General features: G+C 44.1%; 1 protein-coding gene across 5 annotated transcripts in view; it reads right to left on the minus strand.

Moving 5' to 3' along the window:
- Positions 1-25,232, minus strand: part of NISCH (nischarin) — a 170,864-nt gene that overhangs the window by 37,817 nt on the left and 107,815 nt on the right. The window contains exons 14-18 of one of the 5 annotated variants that reach the window (XM_075321742.1): positions 13,425-13,537; positions 8,524-8,576; positions 6,205-7,452; positions 4,706-4,877; positions 733-886 (exon numbers count right to left, since the gene is read on the minus strand). In XM_075321742.1, coding sequence (XP_075177857.1) covers positions 733-886; positions 4,706-4,877; positions 6,205-7,452; positions 8,524-8,576; positions 13,425-13,537 — 1,740 coding nt within the window. Of the gene's footprint in view, positions 1-732; positions 887-4,705; positions 4,881-6,204; positions 7,453-8,523; positions 8,577-13,424; positions 13,538-25,232 lie in introns of those variants that run through there. The other 4 variants (XM_075321741.1, XM_075321743.1, XM_075321745.1 and 1 more) reach the window with 4 other exon arrangements.

The raw sequence follows: 25,232 nt of genomic DNA on the forward strand, positions 1-25,232 counted from the left end.
ATGATATAAAAATCATGGATAAGGTTATACACATAGAACAAAAATCTTCGACCTACAACCGACCCCTGATCCATGTACAAAAAAGATGGCACATGGAGCAAGGTAAGTGAATGGAGTTGCTCACATGAGCATTTTTCTACAATGAACGAGTGTCCATGTGCTCCTCAAAAATGTATTGCCATTGACATGGTACAATGTAAAGCTCTTAAAGGGGTTGTCCATAAGTCAAACAACCCCTTCTCAATCACTATGTTAGCCCCTGTTAAAATAACAGCACTTGTACTCCCCTCTGGTGTCGGAGCTGTTCCAGCAGTGTCAGCAGGTGCTCTCCCGGGGCTCACATGAGGTTGTTGCGTCACGTTGGCCCTTCTCTCTTTCCGCCTTTGAACATACCAAGAGGATGTGAGCCGCAGCTGCAGATCTAATTTCCTGTTGATGTTTGGTACATTCGAAGGCAGAGAGAGAGAAAAGTCGGTGCTGATTGGACGCAGGGCTCACATGGCGTAAATGTCACATGAGCTCTGGGAGAGCGAGTGTTGACACTGCTGGAACAGCGCCGGCACCGGAGGGGAGTACATGTGCTGTTATTTTAATGGGGTGATTGAGAAGAGGTTTTTGAGTGGTGGACAACCCCTATAATGGCTGGGAAATAAAAGAAGAAAATTTAAGGTTACTATTTCCTCTTTTGGTTGATTTCAGGAATTGTGACACATTGAGCACACACACTCTTACCGTGCAGATCTCGCCTGACTCTCTTAAATGTGTCATCCAGCACAAAATAAATCGCTTTGGTTGACAATAAAACACATGATGTCATTTCTGCATCCGGCAATCGATACGTCGTCACTGAAGACCACATCAGATACCGCAATTCTTCATTGTCGACCTGTAAAACGAGGGTTGGAAAACATTAGACCCATCATGATGTTCACTCACTGGTAAAGGAGGCCATACCTGCAGTCAAAAATCATATGGTCACATGGATATTGTCACCTACAGGGGTATCAATATTATGGATATTGTCCCTTATCAAAAGGGGTTGTCCACTACTTAATTTCTAAAGTACCCCATATAAAATAAAAAATCCACATACTTGCCCTTTGAACCAGCGCTGTTCCAGCAATAGTGGTGTTGTCTCCCGATGACCATGTGATCTTATTAGCTGCTGCTGATTGGCTGCAGCCATCACATGACATAATGACTTGCAGGAGACAAAGAACCAACAGAACTTTAGCAGGATTGACACAGTGTCGACAACCCCTTTTATATGTAGCTTTGGCCAAAAACAAATAAAATTAATTTTTGGACCATTTCCCTTCTACAGCCTGTAAGGAACACAGCAGACTGCAGGGTAAGCTCACAATGAAGATGTACATGGGATCGTTTGTCAGTAGAGTTTATAACACTTGTCTCCCTTCTTCTAAAATGACTTATGGGCAGAGGACAGGAGAACTTTGATGTGGTCATCAATCAGCTTAAAACAATGCTGAGGAGAAGAAAAGAGATGGATTACAAACCTGCCAGAGGAGCTCACTGACCGACCCCAGGGGTAACGAATTCTGCAGAATGCTTTGCACGGGGGATGAAGTGACTTATCCAAAAGGCACATTCCCAGCAGCTTCTCCCCACCCACTCCGCGAGACTGACAGGTCCTTCTATGTTTCTACAGGAAGATCGGTCAGTCCAGGTATGCGGGTGGGAGAAGCCTCCAGGGAACCATAACTTGGATTAGACACAAGTCACACTTGACTGTTAAGACACTTTTAGCTCGTGATGTGCTGCTACAATTCAGAGCAACAATAGATAAAATTGACAAAAAGAAATCCAGCACTTCTTAAAAAAAAAAATTAACTTTTATGTCTTCAAGTTAAAAAATAGAGTCAAAAAGTAGGAAGTTACAAGTAGTTTATGCGTTTCGAGGCTAAATGCCTGATTAAGAGGCATTTGGCCTCGAAACACGTAAACTGCTTGTTGTAACTTCCCTCTTATTGACTCCATTTTTTAACTTGAAGAAATAACAGTCCATTTTTTAGAAGTGCTGGATTTCTTTTTGTGGATTATCTATTTGGAGCTTTTCATCCGGTTCGCTCTTACGTACAGGTGAGCCGGGCTTTCTCTCACTGTTTGGTGTCAGAGTAAAACATGGATATTTCGGATGCAGAAACCAGGCTCTGACGCACGGTTAGAAATGAGTGGACCCGTGGAAGTTCGGTTTTGTGGGTTTGGTTTGGGACCCGGACTTCACCTGAACCCCAATAGAAGTCACTTATTGGGCATTTCGGATCTCCGCCAACATACAGGCAGCCATAAACAGATCACTTCTGGGGGACGGTGGGCAGGGGTTATACTTTTTTTGTTTGGTGCACAGTACATCCGATCACGCTGTTGTTACCCCCCAGTGCGAGCCATTCAAACACTGCGAGCGGCTCGCACTGGGCTGAGCACCGAGTGTACCCGAGCACAGAGATGCCCGTGCGAGGGGTCAGCATACGTAAAGCTCCCGATCTGGATTTTCTTGTAAACTCTGTGATTGGTAAGAACACCGAACCTCAGGTTTCTCATCTATAATCATGAGCAATGTTCTCTTTAAAAAGAAGCAGTCAATGGACTTACTGACCAATGTGAATCAGGGCCTGGCTGTGCGAATATAGTCACATAGGTTTTTCTCTGAAACACTCTGACATTACAAAGAGTAGATAGTCTGAAAAGGCCTCAATCGTTTTCATTCGGCTCTTCTCTTAGTGATTGACAGGTTTCTCCCCAAGTACACACATGGGAAAGACCTGTCAATCAACTACAGCAGTGCAAGCAGGTGCCGGCCAGTCACATCTATTCCTATGGTCTGCGACTCTTTAAGGTATGTGATCTCTGAAATGTTGCAGCATCTCAGAGAAAAACATACCCATCTGCAACCATATAGCCAGGCTCTGTTTTATGCTGCCCATGATTTGGGCAGCTTGAATCAAGTGACAGCCATTAATGTGTTTCCCCCGAAAATAAGCCCTAGCCGCAGTTCAATAATGAAGTGTCCATGTACCTAAAAAAGTTACAGATACTGCAGGACACTTCATTAAAGAAAGCAGACCCCAAAACAGAGAATACAGACCCCGCAATCGCACTCACCAGACTGATTGATGGTGGATGGGCTCTCCCATACTGATCAGTGTCGCTGTCAGGTCCACATGCACACACACACAGGTTCCAGGATCCCTCCCCACTCGCACTCACACACACACACACGATCACAGTAACATCACACACACACACACACACCCAGTGGTACCGTACTACTTCCGAGAGGACCTGAGGTGGAACGTATCATGGAGCTGGGGTGGAATGCATTGCGGACCTGCAGTGGAACGCATCGAAGACCTGGAGTGGAACGCATCGAGGACTTAAGGAGGAACGCAGGAGGACCTGGGAGCAACACAGATGTCCAGGGTCTGGTAAGTGCAATCCTTTTTTGTAGGGGGTTGGAACACATCGAGGACCTGGGGTGGAACGCATTGAGGACCTGAGCAGGAACGTATGGAGAACCTGGAGGTGGAACACATCAAGGACCCCCTGGGGTAGAATGCATCGAGGACTTGGGGTGGAACACATCGGGGACCTGGGGAGGAATGAATCGAGGACGCAAGGTGGAACGCATCAGGGACCTGGGGTGGAACGCATTGAGGACCTGAGCAGGAACGTATGGAGAACCTGAGGTGGAACAGATCAAGGACCCACTGGGGTAAAATGCATCGAGGACTTGGGGTGGAACGCATCGGGGACCTGGGGTGGAATGCATCGAGGACCTCAGGTGGAACGCATCAGAGACCTGGGGTAGAATGCATCGATGACTTGAGGAGGAATGCAGGAGGACCTGGAAATGACGCAGATGTCCGGGGTCTGGTAAGTGCAATTCTCTTTTGTGGGGGTGTTTCTGCCTGCTTTTGGGGGTAAACCCAAAAATAACCTCTACCTCGAAAATAAGCCCTAGCACATTTTTCAGGGCAAAACCAAAAAATAAGTGTCTTATTTGCGGGAAACGCAGTATTTATTGGCTGACACATGGTACAAATCAGATGTTGCAACCTTCGAATGTAAACCACAAGCTAGGAAATATAAAAAAATATATGTTGCTATGATCTCGTGAATAGGACTTTGAGGGGCCAGCTTTAAGATAGAATCCTCCTACAAAGGCAGGAGGATCTTTATGAACTATTCAGGTTCTGACATTACACCGTAACTCAATTTCGACAGCTCTTTTAAAGGGGTTTTCCACTTTTAGAAAAATACACCTCAAACATTACTTCTTTCGTGGAAAATAACAAAAATCAGCTGCTGTTCCGGTCTCAGTGTTTCAGCTGCAGCGATGACAGCATGATGACAGCTCACATCACCGCCGCAATCAACCACTGAGATCGGCGGATACAAACACTGAAACTAATGGAGTGCCGCGTTTGATCAAGAAGGCTGAATACTAACGGGTTTTGTTATTTTACATGACCGGAAAATTTGGTGTCCACTTTGCTGCAAGTATACAAGTGAAAAACAACAATATTTGGTTCCAATGAAATTGGTGTGTCATATTACAGAGAAAAAAAACCCTTTTCTCTACGACAATGACCAAAGTGGACACCTCAGGGTCTAGACTTCTGCTCTGATCCCCAGCGAATACAGCGTATACTGCACACAACACAGCAATTCCTGAGCGTCTTACCTCGGCGATGCTGCAATGGAAGAAGTCCACAATGCTCCTCCCGTTAAGGGCAGAAATAAAGCGGAAATGTGGAGATGTCGCCAAGTGGAAGGGAATCTGGTTTTCTTCAGATAATTTCTGAAATAAACTTTCAGAAGGGTATAATGTTGGTAGTGTCATCTGCGGTTTAGGACTGCTAGAAAACAAGAAATACAGGGAGGATCGTTATGTCTCATATCATAATATATCACAACTGAATGTACAATCAAGCGATTGAATCACAAAGTAAAATGAAAAAATATCACAAATTTTATTAACACATATGTAAAGAAAACTAACATTACATAAAAAGTCAAAGTGCATGGTGCAGGAATACGACTTAATTGGAGTGCCACAGGTCAAAATACAAGGGGGAGATAGAAATATATCTCCAACAGGATGTGCGCAGACACGGTGCTACACTTATATAATCAGAGGTAAGAAGCTAGTATAGACCATAAATTGTGCACAAATCTATCAAAGCATTTACCCATGGTATACCCTGTTTGCGAGTGGTACTCTAGTAACCCCTACGCACGTTTCGCGTGGGCTTCCTCGGAGGGTCGCGCGTAGGAGTTAGAATTCGTTTTATCCGTCTCTTTGATTTGTCATCAATTTTCCTCCTGCGGCCATGTCCAGGGAGGTTGGCCACAGTCCCATGGATCTTAAATTTCTGAATAATATGTGCCACTGTAGTCACAGGAACATTAAGCTGCTTGGAGATGGTTTTATAACCTTTAACATGCTTGTCTATAATTTTCTTTCTAATCTCCTGAGACAACTTTCCTTTGCCTCCTCTGGTCCATGTTGAGTGTGGTACATACCATGACACCAAACAGCACAGTGAGTATCTGCAGCCCTATATACAGGCCCACTGACTGATTACAAGATTGTAGACACCTGTGACGCTAATTACTGGACACACCTTGATTTAACATGTCCCTTTTGTCACATTATTTTCAGGGATACCATCATTTCTGTCCAGGCCTGTTTCACGAGTTTTATTTTTTTAAAATTCTGTGAAAGCAGAAAAGCAGCAATCTCTGAATTTCATTTGCGGATTTTCATCGATTTTTTATTTATTATTACTTTTGTCAGATTAAAGTTACTTCTGTGACCATTGTGGTGTTTTCTTTCATTAAACGAGGGATACCAACAATTTTGACCATGAGTGTACATATTTTATTGTGTGTTTTATCACGTATATACACTATATGTGTTGTGTCTCCCTTTTAACATATATCAATAAATTTGTAATGTTTTAGATATTCAGTTAAGGGAGTAGTTTCGATGTTAGACTGTGTATTGCTGTTTCAGGCTATTAATTGACACATCCCTGAAATCAGTGTCGCAGCCCCTACATTATGCTGCTCTCAGATTAAACTGCTGACACATTCCCTTTATTAGTATACAGTTCCTCCTTATCCAAAAATGAGGCCTCATTGCAGTGTATACAGAGGAGCATAAAACAAAGGTCTCACCTTAGAGTCTGCCGTTGGGTTTTCTTTTCCAGGATCTGCTCTGTGGACGTCTCCATATTTAAGGACTTTAAAACAACAATACTTTTCACATCCTGAACTGAGCTCCTCAATAGCTTATAAAGTGGCAAAAAGTTACTGACATCATTAGGCAACAAAAAGGAGGCAGTGATAGTAAAGGAGTCCAAAATGAATCGGAGTATGTGACTGTCCTGAGGCGCCGGCTCACTGTCAGTATAGCGGTGTGAGGGATGGACGACAACAGAGGTCATAGGGATCCGGCTCAGTCTAAAAGAGTTATGCGAATAGTCAGCCATACTTTTATCCTGACAGATCATACGGAAATCAATTCTGATGATGACCATGTCTTGTGGTGTGAGAACCAGCCACACCGGACACAACCTATCCCCGTTTTGCTCCGAAACGTCATGTTTAGAGCAACGAACACAAAAATTGGGGCTCAATATGGTGTTCTCAACTGGAAGACCTTCCTCGGAGTCCTCACCATAGAATAGACAGACTGGGAAATACCCCTTCACTTCACAGTCCGATAGATGAATCTGATGTTTCTCAATAAGTTTTCGGAAAAATCCTTGGAATCCAGTTCCATGGAGCGCAGAAGAGACATGGGGAGAAGTCAAACATTTTTGTGACTGCAAACAAGACCAAAACTCCTCCAAATTTCGAGGATCTGTCAAAATAATAACAAATTCTTCTCCATTTCTCACACTCAACGCCAGGCAGCTTTCTGGTATGAGGAACGTCATTTCGGTTAGATCTTCATAATAATAATAGCCAACCAGTTTCATTGTGGAAGGATGGAAGATGCGCTGGTCACGTTGGTCATGACGCATCTCAAATAAGGCAAGTAAGGTATCGGTGACCACCAGGCATGAAGGAAATGGTTTAATGGAACAGTCTCGCCGGAGATGGACCGTGAAGTTCCAGAGAACTCTTTTAATACTGACATCGGGGTCTCGGAAGAGAGGTCTACCAGAAAGACCTTGCTCTCTTTCATGGAGTCCCATTTCAAAGTAGCCATCTCCTGGCTCACGACATCTGTGATCGGCTCTTGGGTTATCCGGTGTTTCCATAACCCCCGCTAGATGTTGCTTCTGTTTTAATGCATGGGCAATGGAAGTAGAAAGGTAAGGGATGAAATCTTCATCCGTGATAGAGTACGAAACACAAGGGAGAGGAAATGGAGAGCTGGGAAGATCTGGTACCAATGGGGATTCCTTTTCTACGTTGCTAGAAGGAGCAAAACAAATAGCATGTTACTCAATAATATTAGAAAAAAGGTGAAACATACGATATAAAAAGAATAATCACTTTAACCCCTTGGGCAGCACGCTAGCTCAGTGGTTAGCACTGTTATTTTGCCGTGCTGGGGTCCTGGGTTCACGTCCCACCAAGGACAACATCTGCAAGGAGTTTGTATGGGTTTCCTCCGGTTTCCTCCCACACTCCAAATGCATAATAATAAGGACTTTAGATTGTGAGCCCCAATGGGGACAGAGTTGCCAATGTCTGTAACGTGCTGTGGAATTAATAGCGCTATATAAGTGAATAAATATTATATTATTATTCACAACCTGATGATTTTCCCTCCCCTTTTTCCAAAAGCCATAATGAGTTTTTTAATTTTTCTGTCAATATAGCCCTATGAGGGCTAGTTTGTTGTGGGCAGAGTTGTACTTTTGAATGACACCATTCATTCTGCCCCATATTGTACTGGAAAATGGGAAAAAATTCCAAGTGCGGTGAAAGTGCAAAAAAAAAGTGCAATTCCACAATTGTTTTTTTGGGTTCTTTATTTACCATGTTCACTAGATGGTAAAACTGACCTGGTAATAGGATTCCCCAGGTCTGCACGAGTTCCTAGATATCAAACGTAGAGTTTTGTTTAAATTTCAGAAGTGAAACAAAAATTCACACGTCTGTAAAAATAAATAAATAAATAGTTTTCGGCGCCATTTTTCGAGAACCTTGATGTTCTCATCTTTCAGGATCTGGGGCTAAGTGACGGCTTATTTTTTGTGTCTTGAGCTGACATTTTTACTTATACCAATTTTGGGTAGATGCGATGTTTTGATCACCTGTTATTGCATTTTATTGCATTTTTTTAAAAAAAATAAAAAAAACCAATTCTGGCAGTTTTAAATTTTTCTCCTATTACGCGGTAACACAAATCTTATTAAATTTGGAGTTCTAGACGCACAGAAGGCAGGCATTTCGCTTACACTTATTTTCATGTGTATTATTGATTTATGAAATACAAATTTAGTCATTTAGCTTATGTATTTAAAAAAAAATACTCACTTGTTCAAATTAAGATTTTTGTTGTCTGGCAAAGAATCATCAGATGTAATTTCCTGGAAAAGAAAAAACAAAATAACCCGACATCATTCCAGTCACATCATCATAGGGATCCAAGAATTTGTCTTGCCGCAATAGGGAACATATATTTTGTGTGTTTGCATTTTTTGATATAGAGTCATTACACACGGAGTGATCTATTCCTATATATTATATAGAGTCATTACACACAGAGGGATCTATTTCAAGTGTTTATTTCTGTTAATGTTGGTGATTATGGCTTACAGCCAATGAAAACCCAAAAGTCATTATCTCAGAAAATTAGAATAATTAACACAAAACACCTACAAAGGCTTCCTAAGCATTTAGAATGGTCCCTTAAGCTGGTGTCACACTAAGCGACAGCGACAACGACGTCGCTGTTACGTCACCATTTTGGGTGACGTAACAGCGACCTTGTAAGTCGCTGTTATGATCGCTGCTTAGCTGTCAAACACAGCAGAAGCAGCGATCATAACGTCGCTACATGTGCAGAGAGCAGGGAGCCGCGCTTAGCGCTGGCTCCTTGCTCTCCTAGGTACAGTACACATCGGGTTAATTAACCCGATGTGTGCTGCAGCTACATGTCACAGTGCAGAGAGCAAGGAGCCGCGCGCACTGCTTAGCGCTGGCTCCTTGCTCTCCTTGCTACAGTATACATCGGGTTAATTACCCGATGCATACTGCAGCCACATGTCACAGTGCAGGAGCCGGCACTGGCAGCAAGAGCGGAGGCTGGTAACCAGCGTAAACATCGGGTAACCAGGGAAAGGGCTTCCCTTGGTTACCCGATGTTTACGCTGGTTACAGCTTACCGCAGCTGCCAGTGCCGGCTCCTGATCGCTTCATTTCGTCGCTCTCTCGCTGTCACACACAGCGATGTGTGTGTCACAGCGGGAGAGTGACGACCAAAAAATGAAGCTGGACATTCAGCAACGACCGGCGACCTCACAGCAGGGGCCAGGTCGTTGCTGGATGTCACACACAGCGACAGCGACGGGACGTCGCTGCAACGTCACAGAAAATGGTGACGTAGCAGCGACGTCGTTGTCGTCGTCGTTATGTGTGACACCAGCTTTAGTCTGGTTCTGTAGGCTACACAATCATGGGGAAGACTGCAGACTTGACAGATGTACAGAAGGCTGTCATTGACACACTCCACAAGGAGGGTAAGCCACAAAAGGTCATTGCTAAAGAAGCTGGCTGTTCACAAATTACTGAATCCAAGAATATTAATGGAAAGTTGAGTGGAAGGAAAAAGTGTGGTAGAAAAAAGGTGCACAAGCAACCGGGATATAACCGCAGCCTTGATAGGACTGTTACGAAAAGGCCATTCAAAAGACGGAGGGAGATTCACAAGGAGTGGACGCTGCTGGAGTCAGTGCTTCAAGAGCCACCACACACAGACATATCCAGGACATGGGCTATAAGTGTCATATTCCTTGTGTCAAGCCACTCATGACCAATAGACAAGAAGCGTCTTACCTGGGCCAAGGAAAAAAAAACGGCACTGTTCTCTGTGTCCAAGGTGTTGCCTACAGATGAAAGTGCATTTTGCATTTCATTTGGAAATCGCGGTCCCAGAGTCTGGAGGAAGAGTGGAGAGGCCACAATCCAAGCTGCTGAGGTCTAGTGTGAAGTCTCCACAATCAGTGATGGTTTGGGGAGCCATGTCATCTGCTGGTGTAGCTTCACTGTGTTTTATCAAGTCCAAAGTCAGCGCAGCCATCTACCAGGAGATTTTAGAGCTCTTCATGCTTCCCTCTGCCGACAAGCTTTTTGGAGATGGAAATGTCATTTTCCAGCAGGACTTGTCACCTGTCCACACTGCCAAAAGTACCAATACCTGGTTTACTAACCACAGTATCATTGTGCTTGATTGGCCAGCAATCTCACCTGACCTAAACCCTATAGAGAATCTATGAGAGACATCAGACCCAACAATGCAGACGAGCTGAAAGCTGCGGTCAAAGCAATCTGGGCTTGCATAACACTTCAGCAGTACCACAGGCTGATCGCCTCCATGCCACGCCGCATTGATGCAGTAATTCATGCAAAAGGAGCCGCGACCAAGTATTGAGGCATTTACTGTACAGACTTTTCAGTAGGCGCCAACATTTCTGAGTGTAAAATCATATTTTTCATTTGGTCTTATATAATATTCTAATTTTCTGAGATAATGACTTTTGGGTGTTCATTGGCTGTAAGCCATAAACATCAACAGAAATAAACACCTGAAATAGATCCCTCTGTGTGTAATGACTCTATATAATATATAGGAATAGATCCCTCTGTGTGTAATGACTCTATATAATATATAGGAATAGATCCCTCTGTGTGTAATGACTATATAATATATAGGAATAGATCCCTCTGTGTGTAATGACTCTATATAATATATAGGAATAGATCAGTGTGTACGGTAATTACTCTATACGGTATAATATATAGGAATAGATCCCTCTGTGTGTAATGACTATGTAATATATAGGAATAGATCCCTCTGTAATGACTAATATACAGGGTCGTCCAAAAGTAGGTGGACAGTATGTGTAATATATACACACACACACACACACACACACACACACACAGCTGGCCAAAAGTATTGGCACCCCTGCAATTCTGTCAGAGAATACTCAGTTTCTTCTTGAAAATGATTGCAATCACAAATTCTTTGGTATTATGATCGTCATTTATTTTGCTTGCAATGAAAAACCACAAAAGAGAATGAAACAAAAATCATTGATCATTTCACACAAAACTCCAAAAATGGGCCAGACAAAAGTATTGGCACCCTTAGCCTAATACTTGGTTGCACAACCTTTAGCCAAAATAACTGCGAACAACCGCTTCCGGTAACCATCAATGAGTTTCTTACAATGCTCTGCTGGAATTTTAGACCATTCTTCTTTGGCAAACTGCTCCAGGTCCCTGAGATTTGAAGGGGCCTTCTCCAAACTGCCATTTTGAGATCTCTCCACAGGTGTTCTATGGGATTCAGGTCTGGACTCATTGCTGGCCACTTTAGTAGCCTGCAGTGCTTTCTCTCAAACCATTTTCTAGTGCTTTTTGAAGTGTGTTTTGGGTCATTGTTCTGCTGGAAGACCCATGACCTCTGAGGGAGACCCAGCTTTCTCACACTGGGCCCTACATTATGCTGCAAAATTTGTTGGTAGTCTTCAGACTTCATAATGCCATGCACACAGTCAAGCAGTCCAGTGTCAGAGGCAGCAAAGCAACCCCAAAACATCAGGGAACCTCCGCCATGTTTGACTGTAGGGACAGTGTTCTTTTCTTTGAATGCCTCTTTTTTTTTCCTGTAAACTCTATCTTGATGGGTTTTCAGAAAAAGCTCTACTTTTGTCTCATCTGACCAGAGAACATTCTTCCAAAACGTTTTCGGCTTTCTCAGTTAAGTTTTGGCAAACTCCAGCCTGGATTTTTTATGTCTTGGGGTAAGAAGTGCAGTCTTCCTGGGTATCCTACCATACAGTCCCTTTTCATTCAGACGCCGACGGATAGTACGGGTTGACACTGTTGTACCCTCGGACTGCAGGGCAGCTTGAACTTGTTTGGATGTTAGTCGAGGTTCTTTATCCACCATCCGCACAATCTTGCGTTGAAATCTCTCGTCAATTTTTCTTTTCCTTCCACATCTAGGGAGGTTAGCCACAGTGCCATGGGCTTTACACTTCTTGATAACAATGCGCACTGTAGACACAGGAACTTTCAGGTCTTTGGAGATGGACTTGTAGTCTTGAGATTGCTCATGCTTCCTCACAATTTGGATTCTCAAGTCCTCAGACAGTTCTTTGGTCTTCTTTCCTTTCTCCATGCTCAATGTGGTGCACACAAGGACACAGGACAGAGGTTGAGTCAACTTTAATCCATGTCAACTGGCTGCAAGTGTGATTTAGTTATTGCCAACACCTGTTAGGTGCCACATGTAAGTTACAGGTGCTGCTAATTACACAAATTAGAGAAGCAGCACATGATTTTTCACACAGTGCCAATACTTTTGTCCACCCCCTTTTTTATGTTTGGTGTGGAATTATATCCAATTTTTTTTATTTTTTTTCATTGAAGACAAATTAAATGAAGTTAATAATACCAAATAATTTGTGATTGCAATCATTTTCAAGAAGAAACTAAGTATTATCTGACAGAATTGCAGGGGTGCCAATACTTTTGGTCAGCACTGTATACACACACACACACACACGTTTTCCTTTTTGTATTGAATTACTGAAATAAATAATTTTTTTTACGATATTCTAATTTATTGAGATGCACTTGGATCTTTCATGGCCAGAACATCACTAAAGCTGGCCATACAATTTAGATATTCCACTTGTTGAGCTGACAGCTCTCTCCAGAGCTTCATTACATATGGACTCTTGGCTTGATCGAATGAGTGTGTGGTCTCAATAGGAAGAGGGGTGGAAGGAGCTAGACCCCTGTTTATGTAAACACAAAGACTGGGCATGCTGCATTCCATCAGCCTAACCCTTCTCATCTGACCCATCTGCAGTCAGAGCCAGTTCCACCAAATTTGTTGGGTTTGGCTAATATTAGTCTAACGTGTATTGCCAGCTTTACAGCACATAAGAAAATAAAAGGTGATCAGGACACTTGATTAGAATGTAAAGCCACACAGAAGACAGGAGAAAAGCTGGAAGCTGAAGAGCGATCGCACCCACCATATAAACAAGATATGCAGAAGCCGAGCAATAACAGTGCACCGCTATGAGAAGAGAGCGCGATTGTGAGGTTTTCCATGTGACATGCACGTAAAAGACAAAGTAAAAAAAAAAAGTGTATGATAACTCTGCCAGTAGGATGGACCGTGTCCGGAATATCACCTCTGTGTTTTGTCCCCCATCAAGTAAGGACTGCTGAGCTTCGCGTTTTTGCTGTGAACTTGGGCGGTCAATGTGTGTCAAGCTACCGGAGAATTTGCTGATTGTGGACTTGTCTAAGAAACACAAAACGATCAATCATTTGTAAGAATCACATCCGGGACGCTATATAACAATAGGAGAATGGTGAACATATATACAGTGAGTCAGTTATGGGGAGGGGAAGTGCAATATTATATTAGGTGCATAGTCACAGACACTGATTGCTAACGTCTGCTCAATAATCAGAGAGTGATGCTGGTGACATGCTGTGCTCAGAATTATTAGGCTATTTGGAGTTCTGATGATTAATTTTATTATTGAACCACTACAGAACGGTCGTCAGTCAATCCAAAAGGTTCAACAGTTTGAAAACTTAAAGCTCCACTCCAGCGTTTTGTTTTCTTTTCAGCACTGGAATGGCAGTATAAATCTAAGTCCCCGGTTCCTGTTCTAATAGTCACCCTCCGGAAGCTACATACTTTTTATTGCGCCACTCTGGTCTTGCGGCGCCACCTTGTGCCCGTAATTTCTGACTGCCTGGAAGGCACAAATTATCTCATAGGGAGGGATGAGCGACCACTACCATGCTCGGCTGCTCGGTACTCATAACTAGTGATGAGCGGGCACTACCATACTCAAGTGCTCGTAACTAGTAATGAGTGGGCACTGCCATGCTCTGGGGCTCAGTACTCGTAACTAGTAATGAGTGGGCACTACCATGCTCTGGGGATCAGTACTCGTAACTAGTAATGAGCGAGCACTACCATGCTCTGGGGCTCAGTACTCGTAACTAGTGATGAGTGGGCACTACCATGCTCTGGGGCTCGGTACTCGTAACTAGTAATGAGTGGGCACTACCATGCTCTGGGGATCAGTACTCGTAACTAGTAATGAGCGAGCACTACCATGCTCTGGGGCTCAGTACTCGTAACTAGTGATGAGTGGGCACTACCATGCTCTGGGGCTCAGTACTCGTAACTAGTAATGAGCGAGCACTACCATGCTCTGGGGCTCAGTACTCGTAACTAGTGATGAGTGGGCACTACCATGCTCTGGGGCTCGGTACTCATAACTAGTAATGAGTGGGCACTACCATGCTCTGGGGATCAGTACTCGTAACTAGTAATGAGTGGGCACTACCATGCTCTGGGGATCAGTACTCGTAACTAGTAATGAGCGAGCACTACCATGCTCTGGGGCTCAGTACTCGTAACTAGTGATGAGTGGGCACTACCATGCTCTGGGGCTCAGTACTCGTAACTAGTGATGAGCGGGTACTACCATGCTCGGCTCTCATAACTAGTGATGAGTGAGCATTACCATGCTCGGGTACTCATAACTAGTAATGAGTGGGCACTACCATGATCTGGGGCTTAGTACTTGTAACAGTAGTGATGAGCGGGCACTACCATGCTCAGGTGCTTAGTACTCGTAACTAGTGATGAGCGGGCACTACCATGCTCAGATGCTCAGTACTCGTAACTAGTGATGAGCGGGCACTACCATGCTCAGATGCTCTGTACTCGTAACTAGTGATGAGCGGGCACTACCATGCTCAGGTGCTTAGTACTCGTAACTAGTGATGAGCGGGCACTACCATGCTCAGATGCTCAGTACTCGTAACTAGTGATGAGCGGGCACTACCATGCTCAGATGCTCTGTACTCGTAACTAGTGATTAGCGGGCACTACCATGCTCAGGTGCTTAGTACTCGTAACTAGTGATGAGCGGGCACTACCATGCTCAGATGCTCAGTACTCGTAACTAGTGATGAGCGGGCACTACCATGCTCAGATGCTCTGTACTCGTAACTAGTGATGAGCGGGTACTACCATGCTCGGGTGCTCGGTACTCGTAACTAGTGATGAGTGAGCACTACCATGCTCGGGTGCTCAGTACTCGTAACTAGTGATGAGCGGGCACTACCATGCTTGGGTGCTCGGTATTTGTAACTAGTGATGAGCGGGCACTACCATGCTCGGGTGCTCAGTACTCGTAACTAGTGATGAGCGGGTACTACCATACTTGGGTGCTCGGTATTTGTAACTAGTAATGAGTGAGCACTACCATGCTCGGGTGCTCAATACTTGTAACTAGTGATGAGTGAGCACTACCATGCTCGGGTGCTCAATACTTGTAACTAGTGATGAGTGAGCACTACCATGCTCGGGTGCTCAATACTTGTAACTAGTGATGAGTGAGCACTACCATGCTCAGGTGCTCAGTATTAGTAACTAGTGATGTGTGGGCACTACAAAGCTCGGGTCTTGTAACGAGCAGTTGGATGCTCGTGAGCTCCCAAGTAGAATGGAATCCAATGGGCTACCTGAGCATTTTTCTGGGAAATCTTCTGGAAAAATGCTCATGTTCCCTATTGACTTCCATTATACCAGGTAGCTCAAATCGTGCCCATCCGAGCAACTGCTCTTATCGAGTACCAAGCACGGTACTGCTCGCTCATCACTAGTGCTCAATAAAAGTATATGAGAGCCAGAAAGAGGCTCTCATAGACGTGTATTGATTTGTGAACTCCGGCGCGCTCCATGAGACACTGGAGCTGCCGGCAGATCACAAATCACAGGACACAGACTGGAGCGGCGCTGATAATCATTGGAGCACACTCGGAAGACGTCTGAGTGTAGTTCAATTTCTGTGGACTCACAGAATGGAGAAGATGTAGAAATTTTGTTCTCCATCATCTCCTCACAGTGTGCTCCGATTCTCTCATCTGAAAGAATATCCTGCTGACACTCTGATCAGAGCATGATTCACATAAGTGGCACGATATTCTCGCATGAGACAATCTATGGCTGTCCGGTGAGGAAGGGGTCGGGTCACTATTCTTTCATCATTAAGGCCTTTACTGGCAGCCATGCAGTAGAGACTTCCATGCGGTGATGAAGTCTTGACCTGCAGAACATCAGGGTTTTCTTGAAAGATGCAGACTTTTTCCTGCACCACTGCTTGAGGAAAGTGTCTTCTAGTCACTGGCAGTACAATTGGGAGTTGATTTCGAGTCCAACATCAACGCAAAAAAGTCCAACTAGCTCATCTTTAATGATCACAACCCATAGAAGGACCCCCCTCCACCTTGCTGGGGTCTGAGTGGAAGTGGAGCTCTGTGCCAAATACTGATCTAGCCATGGTCCATCCATCTGCTCCGTTAAGAGTCATTCTCATCTCATCAGTCCATAAAACCTTTGAAAAATCTGTCTTATATCGCTTTGCCCGACGTTGGCATTTTCACTTCTGTGTCTTGCTCAGTTGTGGTCGGGTTCACCCTCCACACCTCGGCCAGGTCTATGAGCACTGAACACCTTGTACTTCTGTGTCTTGCTCAGTGGTGGTTAGGTTCACCATCCCCACCCTGGTCGTGTGTCTTGGCACTGAACACCTTGTACTTCTGTGTCTTGCTCAGTGGTGACCGGGGTCAGCTTCCTCACCTCGGCTGTGTTTCTGAGCACTAAACACCTTGTACTTCTGTGTCTTGCCCTCCTCACCCCGGCCATGTCTCTGAGCACTGAACACCTTGTTCTTCTGTGTCTTGTTCAGTGGTGGTCAGCTTCAGCCTCCTCACCCCGGCCGTGTGTCTGAGCACTGAACACCTTGTTCTTCTGTGTCTTGTTCAGTCGTGGTCAGGGTTAGCTTCCTTACCTCAGCCGTGTCTATGAGCACCTTGTTTTTCTGCATATTGCTCAGTGATGGTCAGCTTCAGCCTCCTCACCCCAGCCATGTCTCTGAGCACTGAACACCTTGTTCTTCTGTGTCTTGCTCAGTGGTGGTCGAGCTCTGCCTCCTCACCCCGGCCATGTCTCTGAGCACTGAACACCTTGTTCTTCTGTGTCTTGCTCAGTGGTGGTCGAGCTCTGCCTCCTCACCCCGGCCATGTCTCTGAGCACTGAACACCTTGTTCTTCTGTGTCTTGCTCAGTGGTGGTTGGGCGCAGCCTCCTCACCTCGGCCAGGTCTCTGAACAGCTTGAACATCTGGACCCTCCAATGAGGCTGCAACTCTAGAATATGACAGCACTTGAGGATAATCGCTTCCTGGTCCCTTCACATTTGATTCTTCTCAAATCTTTGGCAAATAATGTGCGTCTTTTTTTTTACAACATGTTTTTTGCAATAAAACTTTTGATGGTTCTGTGACTATGCCCCAATATCTTTGAAATTTCACGACTGCTGCATCACTCTGCTACAATTATTGACTTTTCAGAGTCCATTAAATCTTTTTTTGGCTCATTTTTGTCTAAAGAAAACAAGCTCGCTAATAATTCGGTACATTTTGATTAAGGGTGTTGGATCCTTATGCCACAACCTCCGTCATTACACAAATACACATCACCCGATCTGATTCATCCACTAAGCATTCAGGTTTATACAACGCGCAGTTGAAAAATCTGCATAAAAATAATGAATTGGTCAAAATTCCCAGAGTCTAATAATTTTGCACACAGTGTAATTGTCGAGACAGCTGCAAGACACCGAAGATCAGGACTGTGGAGACGGAGTCGTGGGCAGACTCCGACTCCTAAAATTGGGTATGGCGGCTCAATGCAGTATGTGATGAAGATTTATTTTTCATAAGAATTTGGGAAAGTTGTGAAATGTCCTATAAATGTCTGTTCTGCTCCTGATCAAAGAATCTCGGCTTTTAGTTGAGATGAATCTGTGCTGCACTTCAGCTCCATGATAGAAGTAGTGAAGCTTCTCCTTTACAGATAAGGGTAAAAACAAAAAGACACAAAGAAGGATTGCAATCATCTCAGAACTGCTAGAGACTCTAGAGTGAACAGGAAAGTTGAATTAAGGCAAGTACTTCTTAAAGCAAGTCTAAACTTTCAATAAACAGCAAAACGATCCTTTAGAATTTGATGATCTTGTTGAAGCTGCATCACATCTCTCTCCTATTTATCACATGCGCTGTGTTGTGCACATGCCGCAGCTGGCAATAAAAGATAGTCTGCAAGAGGGACATGCTGGAACTCTGGTTGGCAAAGTGAGGAAATTGGGTATTGCTGCCGGAACCCCTAAAATTGATTCCCTCTTGAAGAGACGTGCTGGAAAATGGGCAGTTGTCGATCAAGCCACTCGGTGGGGCGGCACTTATTTAATGGTTGAGTGATTGCTTGAGCTGAAACCCTTTCTTGTAGACTAGGCCAACACTCAGGTAACACTACACTGTGTGCAGAATTATTAGGCAAATGAGTATTTTGATCACATGATATTTTTTATATATGTTGTCCTACTCCAAGCTGTATAGGCTGAGAGCCATTTACCAATTAAGTAAAATCAGGTGATGTGCATCTCTGTAATGAGGAGGGGTGCAGTGTAATGACATCAACACCCTATATAAGGGGTGCTTAATTATTAGGCAACTTCCTTTCTTTTGGCAAAATGGGTCAGAAGAGAGATTTGACGGGCTCTGAAAAGTCCACAATTGTGAAATGTCTTGCAGAGGGATGCAGCAGTCTTGAAATTGGCAAACTTTTGAAGTGTAATCACCAAACAATCAAGCGTTTCATGGCAAATAGCCAACAGGGTCGCAAGAAGCGTGTTGGGCAAAAGAGGCGCAAAATAACTGCCCAGGAATTGAGGAAAATCAAGCGTGAAGCTGCCAAGATGCCATTTGCCACCTGTTTGGCCATATTTCAGAGCTGCAACATTACAGGAGTATCAAAAAGCACAAGGTGTGCCATACTCAGGGACATGGCCAAGGTAAGGAAGGCTGAAAAACCACCACCTCTGAACAAGAAACCTAAGATAAAACGTCAAGACTGGGCCAAGAAATATCTTAACTGATTTCTCAAAGGTTTTATGGACCGATGAAATGAGAGAGACTCTTGATGGGCCAGATGGATGGGCCAGAGGCTGGATCAGTAAAGGGCAGAGAGCACCACTCCGACTCAGATGCCAGCAAGGTGGAGGTGGGTTACTGGTATGGGTTGGTATCATCAAAGATGAACTTGTAGGACCTTTTCGGGTTGAGGATGGAGTGATGCTCAACTCCCAGACCTACTGCCAGTTTCTGGAAGACAACTTCTTCAAGCAGTGGTACAGGAAGAAGTCGGTATCGTTCAAGAAAAACCTGATTTTCATGCAGGACAATGCTCCAACTACTCCACAGCGTGGCCAGTAAAGGTCTAAAAGATGAAAAAATAATGACATGGCCCCCTTGTTCACCTGATCTGAACCCCATAGAGAACCTGTGGTCCTTCATAAAATATATCTACAGGGAGGGAAAACAGTACACCTCTCGGAACAGTGTCTGGGAGGCTGTGGTGGCTGCTGCACGCAATGTTGATCGTAAACAGATCAAGTAACTGACAGAATCTATGGACAGTAGGCTGTTCAGTGTCATCATAAAGACAAGTTTATTTCTAAATTTTGTGAAGTTATATTGGTTTACTTGGTGAAAATAAACAAGTGAGATGGGAATATATTTGGTTTTTATTAAGTTGCCAATAATTCTGCACATTAATAGTTACCTGCACAAACAGATATCCTCCTAAGATAGCCAAATCTAAAAAAAACACACTCCAACTTCCAAAAATATTAAGCTTTGATATTTATGAGTCTTTTGGGTTGATTGAGAACATAGCTGTTGATCAATAATAAAAAAAATCCTCTAAAATACAAATTCCCTAATAATTCTGCACACGGTGTAAATGAAAGTCAATGGACACAGGTGGCTGAATTGAAGGAATTGGTTCATCACCCATTTACAGTGACAAAGATATTACAAGCCGAGGATTTAACACCCGGCATTTTCATAAAGGAGTGGAAGAACTTGCTGTTTTTCCATCGGAAAGAGGAGATTTAATCGCAGATGGCATTTCTGCTTCAATGAAATGGAGAGAGACACTGCTATTAGAAAATAAAATTCTTTTGGCAGCTGTATATGTGAATCCAAGTCATCGTAAATTGCTCAATGATCAACAGCTTACTAAAGGAAAATAATCTCTGACAGAGGTAGCAGTTAGGAGGAGTTGGCTACAGGACTACCAAGAGCAAGAGGACTTAGATACTACCAGTGCTACTGCTGCCGTATCATCCGCCTCATCAGATGAAGAAATGTCATCCAGTGCTACTACTGCTGTATCTTCATCCTCCTCAGATGAAGAATTGTCATCCAGTGCTACTACTGCCGTACCTTCAGCCTCACCAGATGAAGAATTGTCATTCAGTGCTACTGCTGCCGTATCTTCAGCCTCATCAGAAGAGGAGTTTCATTTTGAAAAGTATTTGGATGACATGGGGCAAAGCGTTGCCGCAGGGAAAAAGATTCTACTCCCAGAGCAAATAGATTGACCAGATTTCAGCAAAAATTTTCACTTGTTTTCAAAGAAGTTGAAGAGGTCCACAATTCATCGAAACTGACTGTGCATGAGGCAATTCCTTTATACTCTGAGATTTTTGGATGAGTTGCCCGTGTGGTCACCACTTTGCAACCAACCAAAGTTTGTGTAGTGTAGAGAGGTTGTTCTCCAGCCTTAAAATAATTAGGTCAGATCTGAGGTCATCTATGAAGGAGGATCTGATGGAGGTGATGCTATTTCTCAGAACAAATTCATAGACTGCACAAATTTTTTTCTCTTATTTACTTCATAGTGTTCTGCATATTTACAATTTATTAAACTGTTTTTGTTCTAAACTTGTATAAGAAATATATTTATGTTCTATCCAAACATTCAGTATTTTAAGCTTTTTTATGATTGTACAATCATAAGTGTAAAAATTAAATATATAAATAACCTGTTCTACCATACTGTATACATTAAAAGGGGTTGCCTGGCACTGAAAGTGATTATCTATTTGTAGATAAAGTGCAGTACTTAGCAGCGGCTACAAAGGAATATATGGAGAGAATTTTAGCGGAACAGTTGTGTCAAGTGTCAGACCTTTACCAATCTCATATCGATGGTCTATCCAATGTATAAGTCATCCATAAGTCGTTCCAGGGAATCTGTCAGCAAATTTTTGCCACCTCACCTGAGAGCAGCATGATGTAGGTAAAGAGATTCTGAATCCAATAATGTATCACTTAGATTACTGGCTGCAGCCGTTCTAACACAATTAGAATTTTTCGCTTTAGTCACGTAGCAGAGCTGAGAGAGTTGCCCCCATCCATGCCAGATTGTTCACTGACAGTGAACACACAGGAAGTGTGCGAGACTGCCATACGCGTGACTGAGTAGTCCAAGCAAGGCAGGTGCCCCTGACTTCTATGCTTTAACCCCTATAGCATACTGTCTTCAGATTACATAGCAAAACCTGCTGACAGATTCTCTTTTAACAGAGGTGAGAACAACAGATCGGACTGTGACAAGACAGGCATCCCTATATTCTATGTTTTAAGCCCTGCAGTATGCTGTCTTCAGCTTACATAGCAAAAACCTGCTGATGGATTCCCTTTAAACAGTGGTGAGGTTATTATAAAGTTTTGAATTTTCCAGAAAACGACAGAGGACGGTCCAGGAGATTGATGTCTATGCTCATCTGTAATAAGGTTGGTGTATGTGTGCACCAACAGTATCTTAGTATATTTTTAGCTTTAGCCATGTAGCAGAACTGAGAGAGCTGTCCCGCCCACACCAGCCTCTCTATAGAGATTGTACATTGACAGGGAGGTGTCAATCACAGCAGGGGGTGTGCCGGACTGCAGTGTGCCTGACATTGTAGTCAGAGCAATCATAAGGTCTGCTGGTTAACCCTAGAACGCATACCTGGGGCCTCGCAGGCCTGATAGGTCACTTGTTTTCTATGGTAGATTTCTATGGTTGCGTGTTCTAGGGTTAAAGAAACATTGCAAATGAACAACAGATTGGACTGTGACAAGACAGGCATTTCTGAATTCTCTGTTTTAACCCCTACAGCATACTGTCTTCAGCTTACATAGCAAAAACCTGCTGACAGATTCCCTTTAAACAGTGGTAAGCTTATTACAAATCTTTGAATTTTCCTAAAAACGACAGAGGACGGTGCAGGAGATTGAGGTCTATGCTCATCTATAATAGTAATACTGCATGTGTGCACCAACAGTATCTTCCTCAAGAGGTGCTGTGTTATCGAGCCAAAGTCATCGACGTTTGTAGGGCTTAAGGCTGCTTTACACGGTACGACCGATTGTGCAATTCCACAATCGATCGTACCTGCCCCCGTCCTTTTTGCGTCACGGGCAAATCGCTGCCCGTGTCGCACAAAGTCGGTAACCCCCGTCACACGTACTTACCTCTCGTGCGACCTCGCTGTGGGCAGCGAACGTCCACTTCCTGGAGTGGGAGGGACGTTCGGCGTCACAGCGACGTCACACGGCCGCCGGCCAATGGAAGCGGAGGGGCGGAGATGAGCGGGACGTAAACATCCCGCCCACCTCCTTCCTTCACATAGCCGGCGGCGGCCGTGTGACGCAGGTGAGCTGCTGCTCATCGTTCCCGGGATGTCACACGGAGCGGCGTGTGCTACCACGGAAACGATGAACAACTAAATTAAACGATATTATGGAACCTAGCAAGCAGTACACGACTCACGATTTGTGAGCGATACTGCGTCGCTAGGAGGTGTCACACAGGCCGGCATCGCCAGCGATGCCGGATGTGCGTCACAAAAAACGTGACCCCGACGATCTATCGCACGATAGATTGTCTGGTGTAAAGCAGCCTTTAGTGTTGGCTCAAATTGATTTGTACCAACTCCAATAGGGACATTTTTCTGAAGCCTTCACAATCCAATCTTGGACATCCCCCTGAAGAAGTTTCTTCTTCCCAAATCGGTAACAGGGATCGGTGGTAACTTCTTACTGGAATACCCCTTTAAGACATGAGGAAATGTCTTCTCGCATGGTTTCTGCTGGCTCAGCCACTTTTCCAACATCTCATCCCATTAGTGGCCATCATTACGGGAAGACACGGATTTTTCTGAGGTGTAAAGTCTTCACCAATTTATCACTTGTCCTACATACAAACATTCCTCCATAGTGAGGACGTCTTGAGGACTACAGGGAACGATCCCTTGTTGAGTTAATGGCAGAGGTCACAACTTTTATACTTCTTTTCTGAAGAAATGTAGGGAAGCAGAGTCTACTTTCCAGTTTTCCATTAGGAGCAAAGATCGAGGGAACCTGAGGTTATGCATCTATTTGCTGGAAATGAGTATCCTGCCGTGGGAAATTTCCTATAAAAACATTGCATGGAACGGCCAGAAGTCCTGCTGACTAGGACAGGCTTGCCAGAGTCATTAGGTCATGGACGAGCCGCGTCCTGAACTAAATATAATGCAGAACATTTATCTCATGATCATGACAGTAAACAGAAATTCAAGAAATGACTAACGCAATTCGTCAGCAGATTTTTTCTGTGTAATCTGACAGCAGCATGATATAATGGCTGAGACCCCGATTCCAATGATGTATCACTTAAGTTTTCTGGGTGCAGCAGTTGTGATAGAATCACGGTTTCCTCTGCTTCACGTCTAGCACAGGGCGAAATTCTGAGCTGTAAATAACCCCACCCTCATCAATGATTGGTTGCCTTCTGTCAATATACACAGAAAGCGGGCAATCAGTGCCGGGTGTGTGATTGGACCAGAAAGCATAAGACAAGTAGTCCTGTAGTGATAATCTCATGCTAATAAAATACTGATTTTAATGAAACAGCTTAACACATCCCAGTAAGTGACATCGGTAGAATCAGGGGGTCAGCCTATACATCAGGCTACTCTCAGGTTAGGCTAGTTTCACACCTGCGTTGAACGGCATCCGTTGCATTGCATTGTGTGACGGATACAACGGATGCGTTGCATATAGTGGCAAAACGGATGCAACGGATCGTACAAAATACCGCAATCCGTTATAGTTTTTTTTTCTTGACTTTACACATCTGGGCATGCGCAGTTGTGTAAAGACGGATGCGTTAACGGAATCCGTCAAGTGACGGATTCTAACGGAATCCGCCACCATAGGCGTCCATTATAAAAACAACGGACGCCAACGGAATCCTGCCAGTTGCGTTTTTTTGACACTTCGCCAAGCGCAGAAAAACGCTACATGCAGCGTTCCATCCGCCAGGCGGATGCAACGCAAGACCATCCGTTGCTATCCGTAGCTAATAGAAGTCTATGGGGAATCAAACGGTTTCCTGCAACGGTTACCGTAATTCCTCAAGGCGGCGAATAGCAACGGAAGCCGTTCAACACAAGTGTGAAAGTAGCCTTATATAGCAAAAATCTGATTGCAGATTCCCTTTAAAAGGATATGTCACTTGCTCAGCAGCTTGTTGTAGTTTCAATACAATCAGTGTTTTATTAGAAGATCAGTAGGGGACTAGGTGTCTCGTGCCACGCAGTCAGGCTAACCTGTGTAACCCTGCCCTCACCACTGCACAGTGTAGAACCGGTTAATTGGGAGTGGGCAGGGTTATAAACAGCTCAACATTCATAGCACTGTTACATCTAATGCAGAGAAAACTGGGATTGTATAAAAACTGCACCAAGCAACCCACATTGTGATACATTGCTGTAATCAAGGTCTCTATCTCAACATCAGGCTGCTCTCAGGTGTCATAGCAAAAACCTGCAGATAGATTCCCTTTAAAGGCCTCATCTTTATAAATGGGCCTGTGATGCTCGATAAGGCTACTTTCACACATCCGGCTTGAGCTCTGCGGCTCAATCCGGCTGTGCAAGCTATGCAACGGATGCGGTGAAAACACCGCATCCTTTGCATAAGTTTTTTACATGCGGTCAGTCCGTTTTTTGCCGCTTGCGGCATGCTA

This window comes from Anomaloglossus baeobatrachus, chromosome 8, assembly GCF_048569485.1.
Source record: "Anomaloglossus baeobatrachus isolate aAnoBae1 chromosome 8, aAnoBae1.hap1, whole genome shotgun sequence".
NCBI lineage: Eukaryota > Metazoa > Chordata > Amphibia > Anura > Aromobatidae > Anomaloglossus > Anomaloglossus baeobatrachus.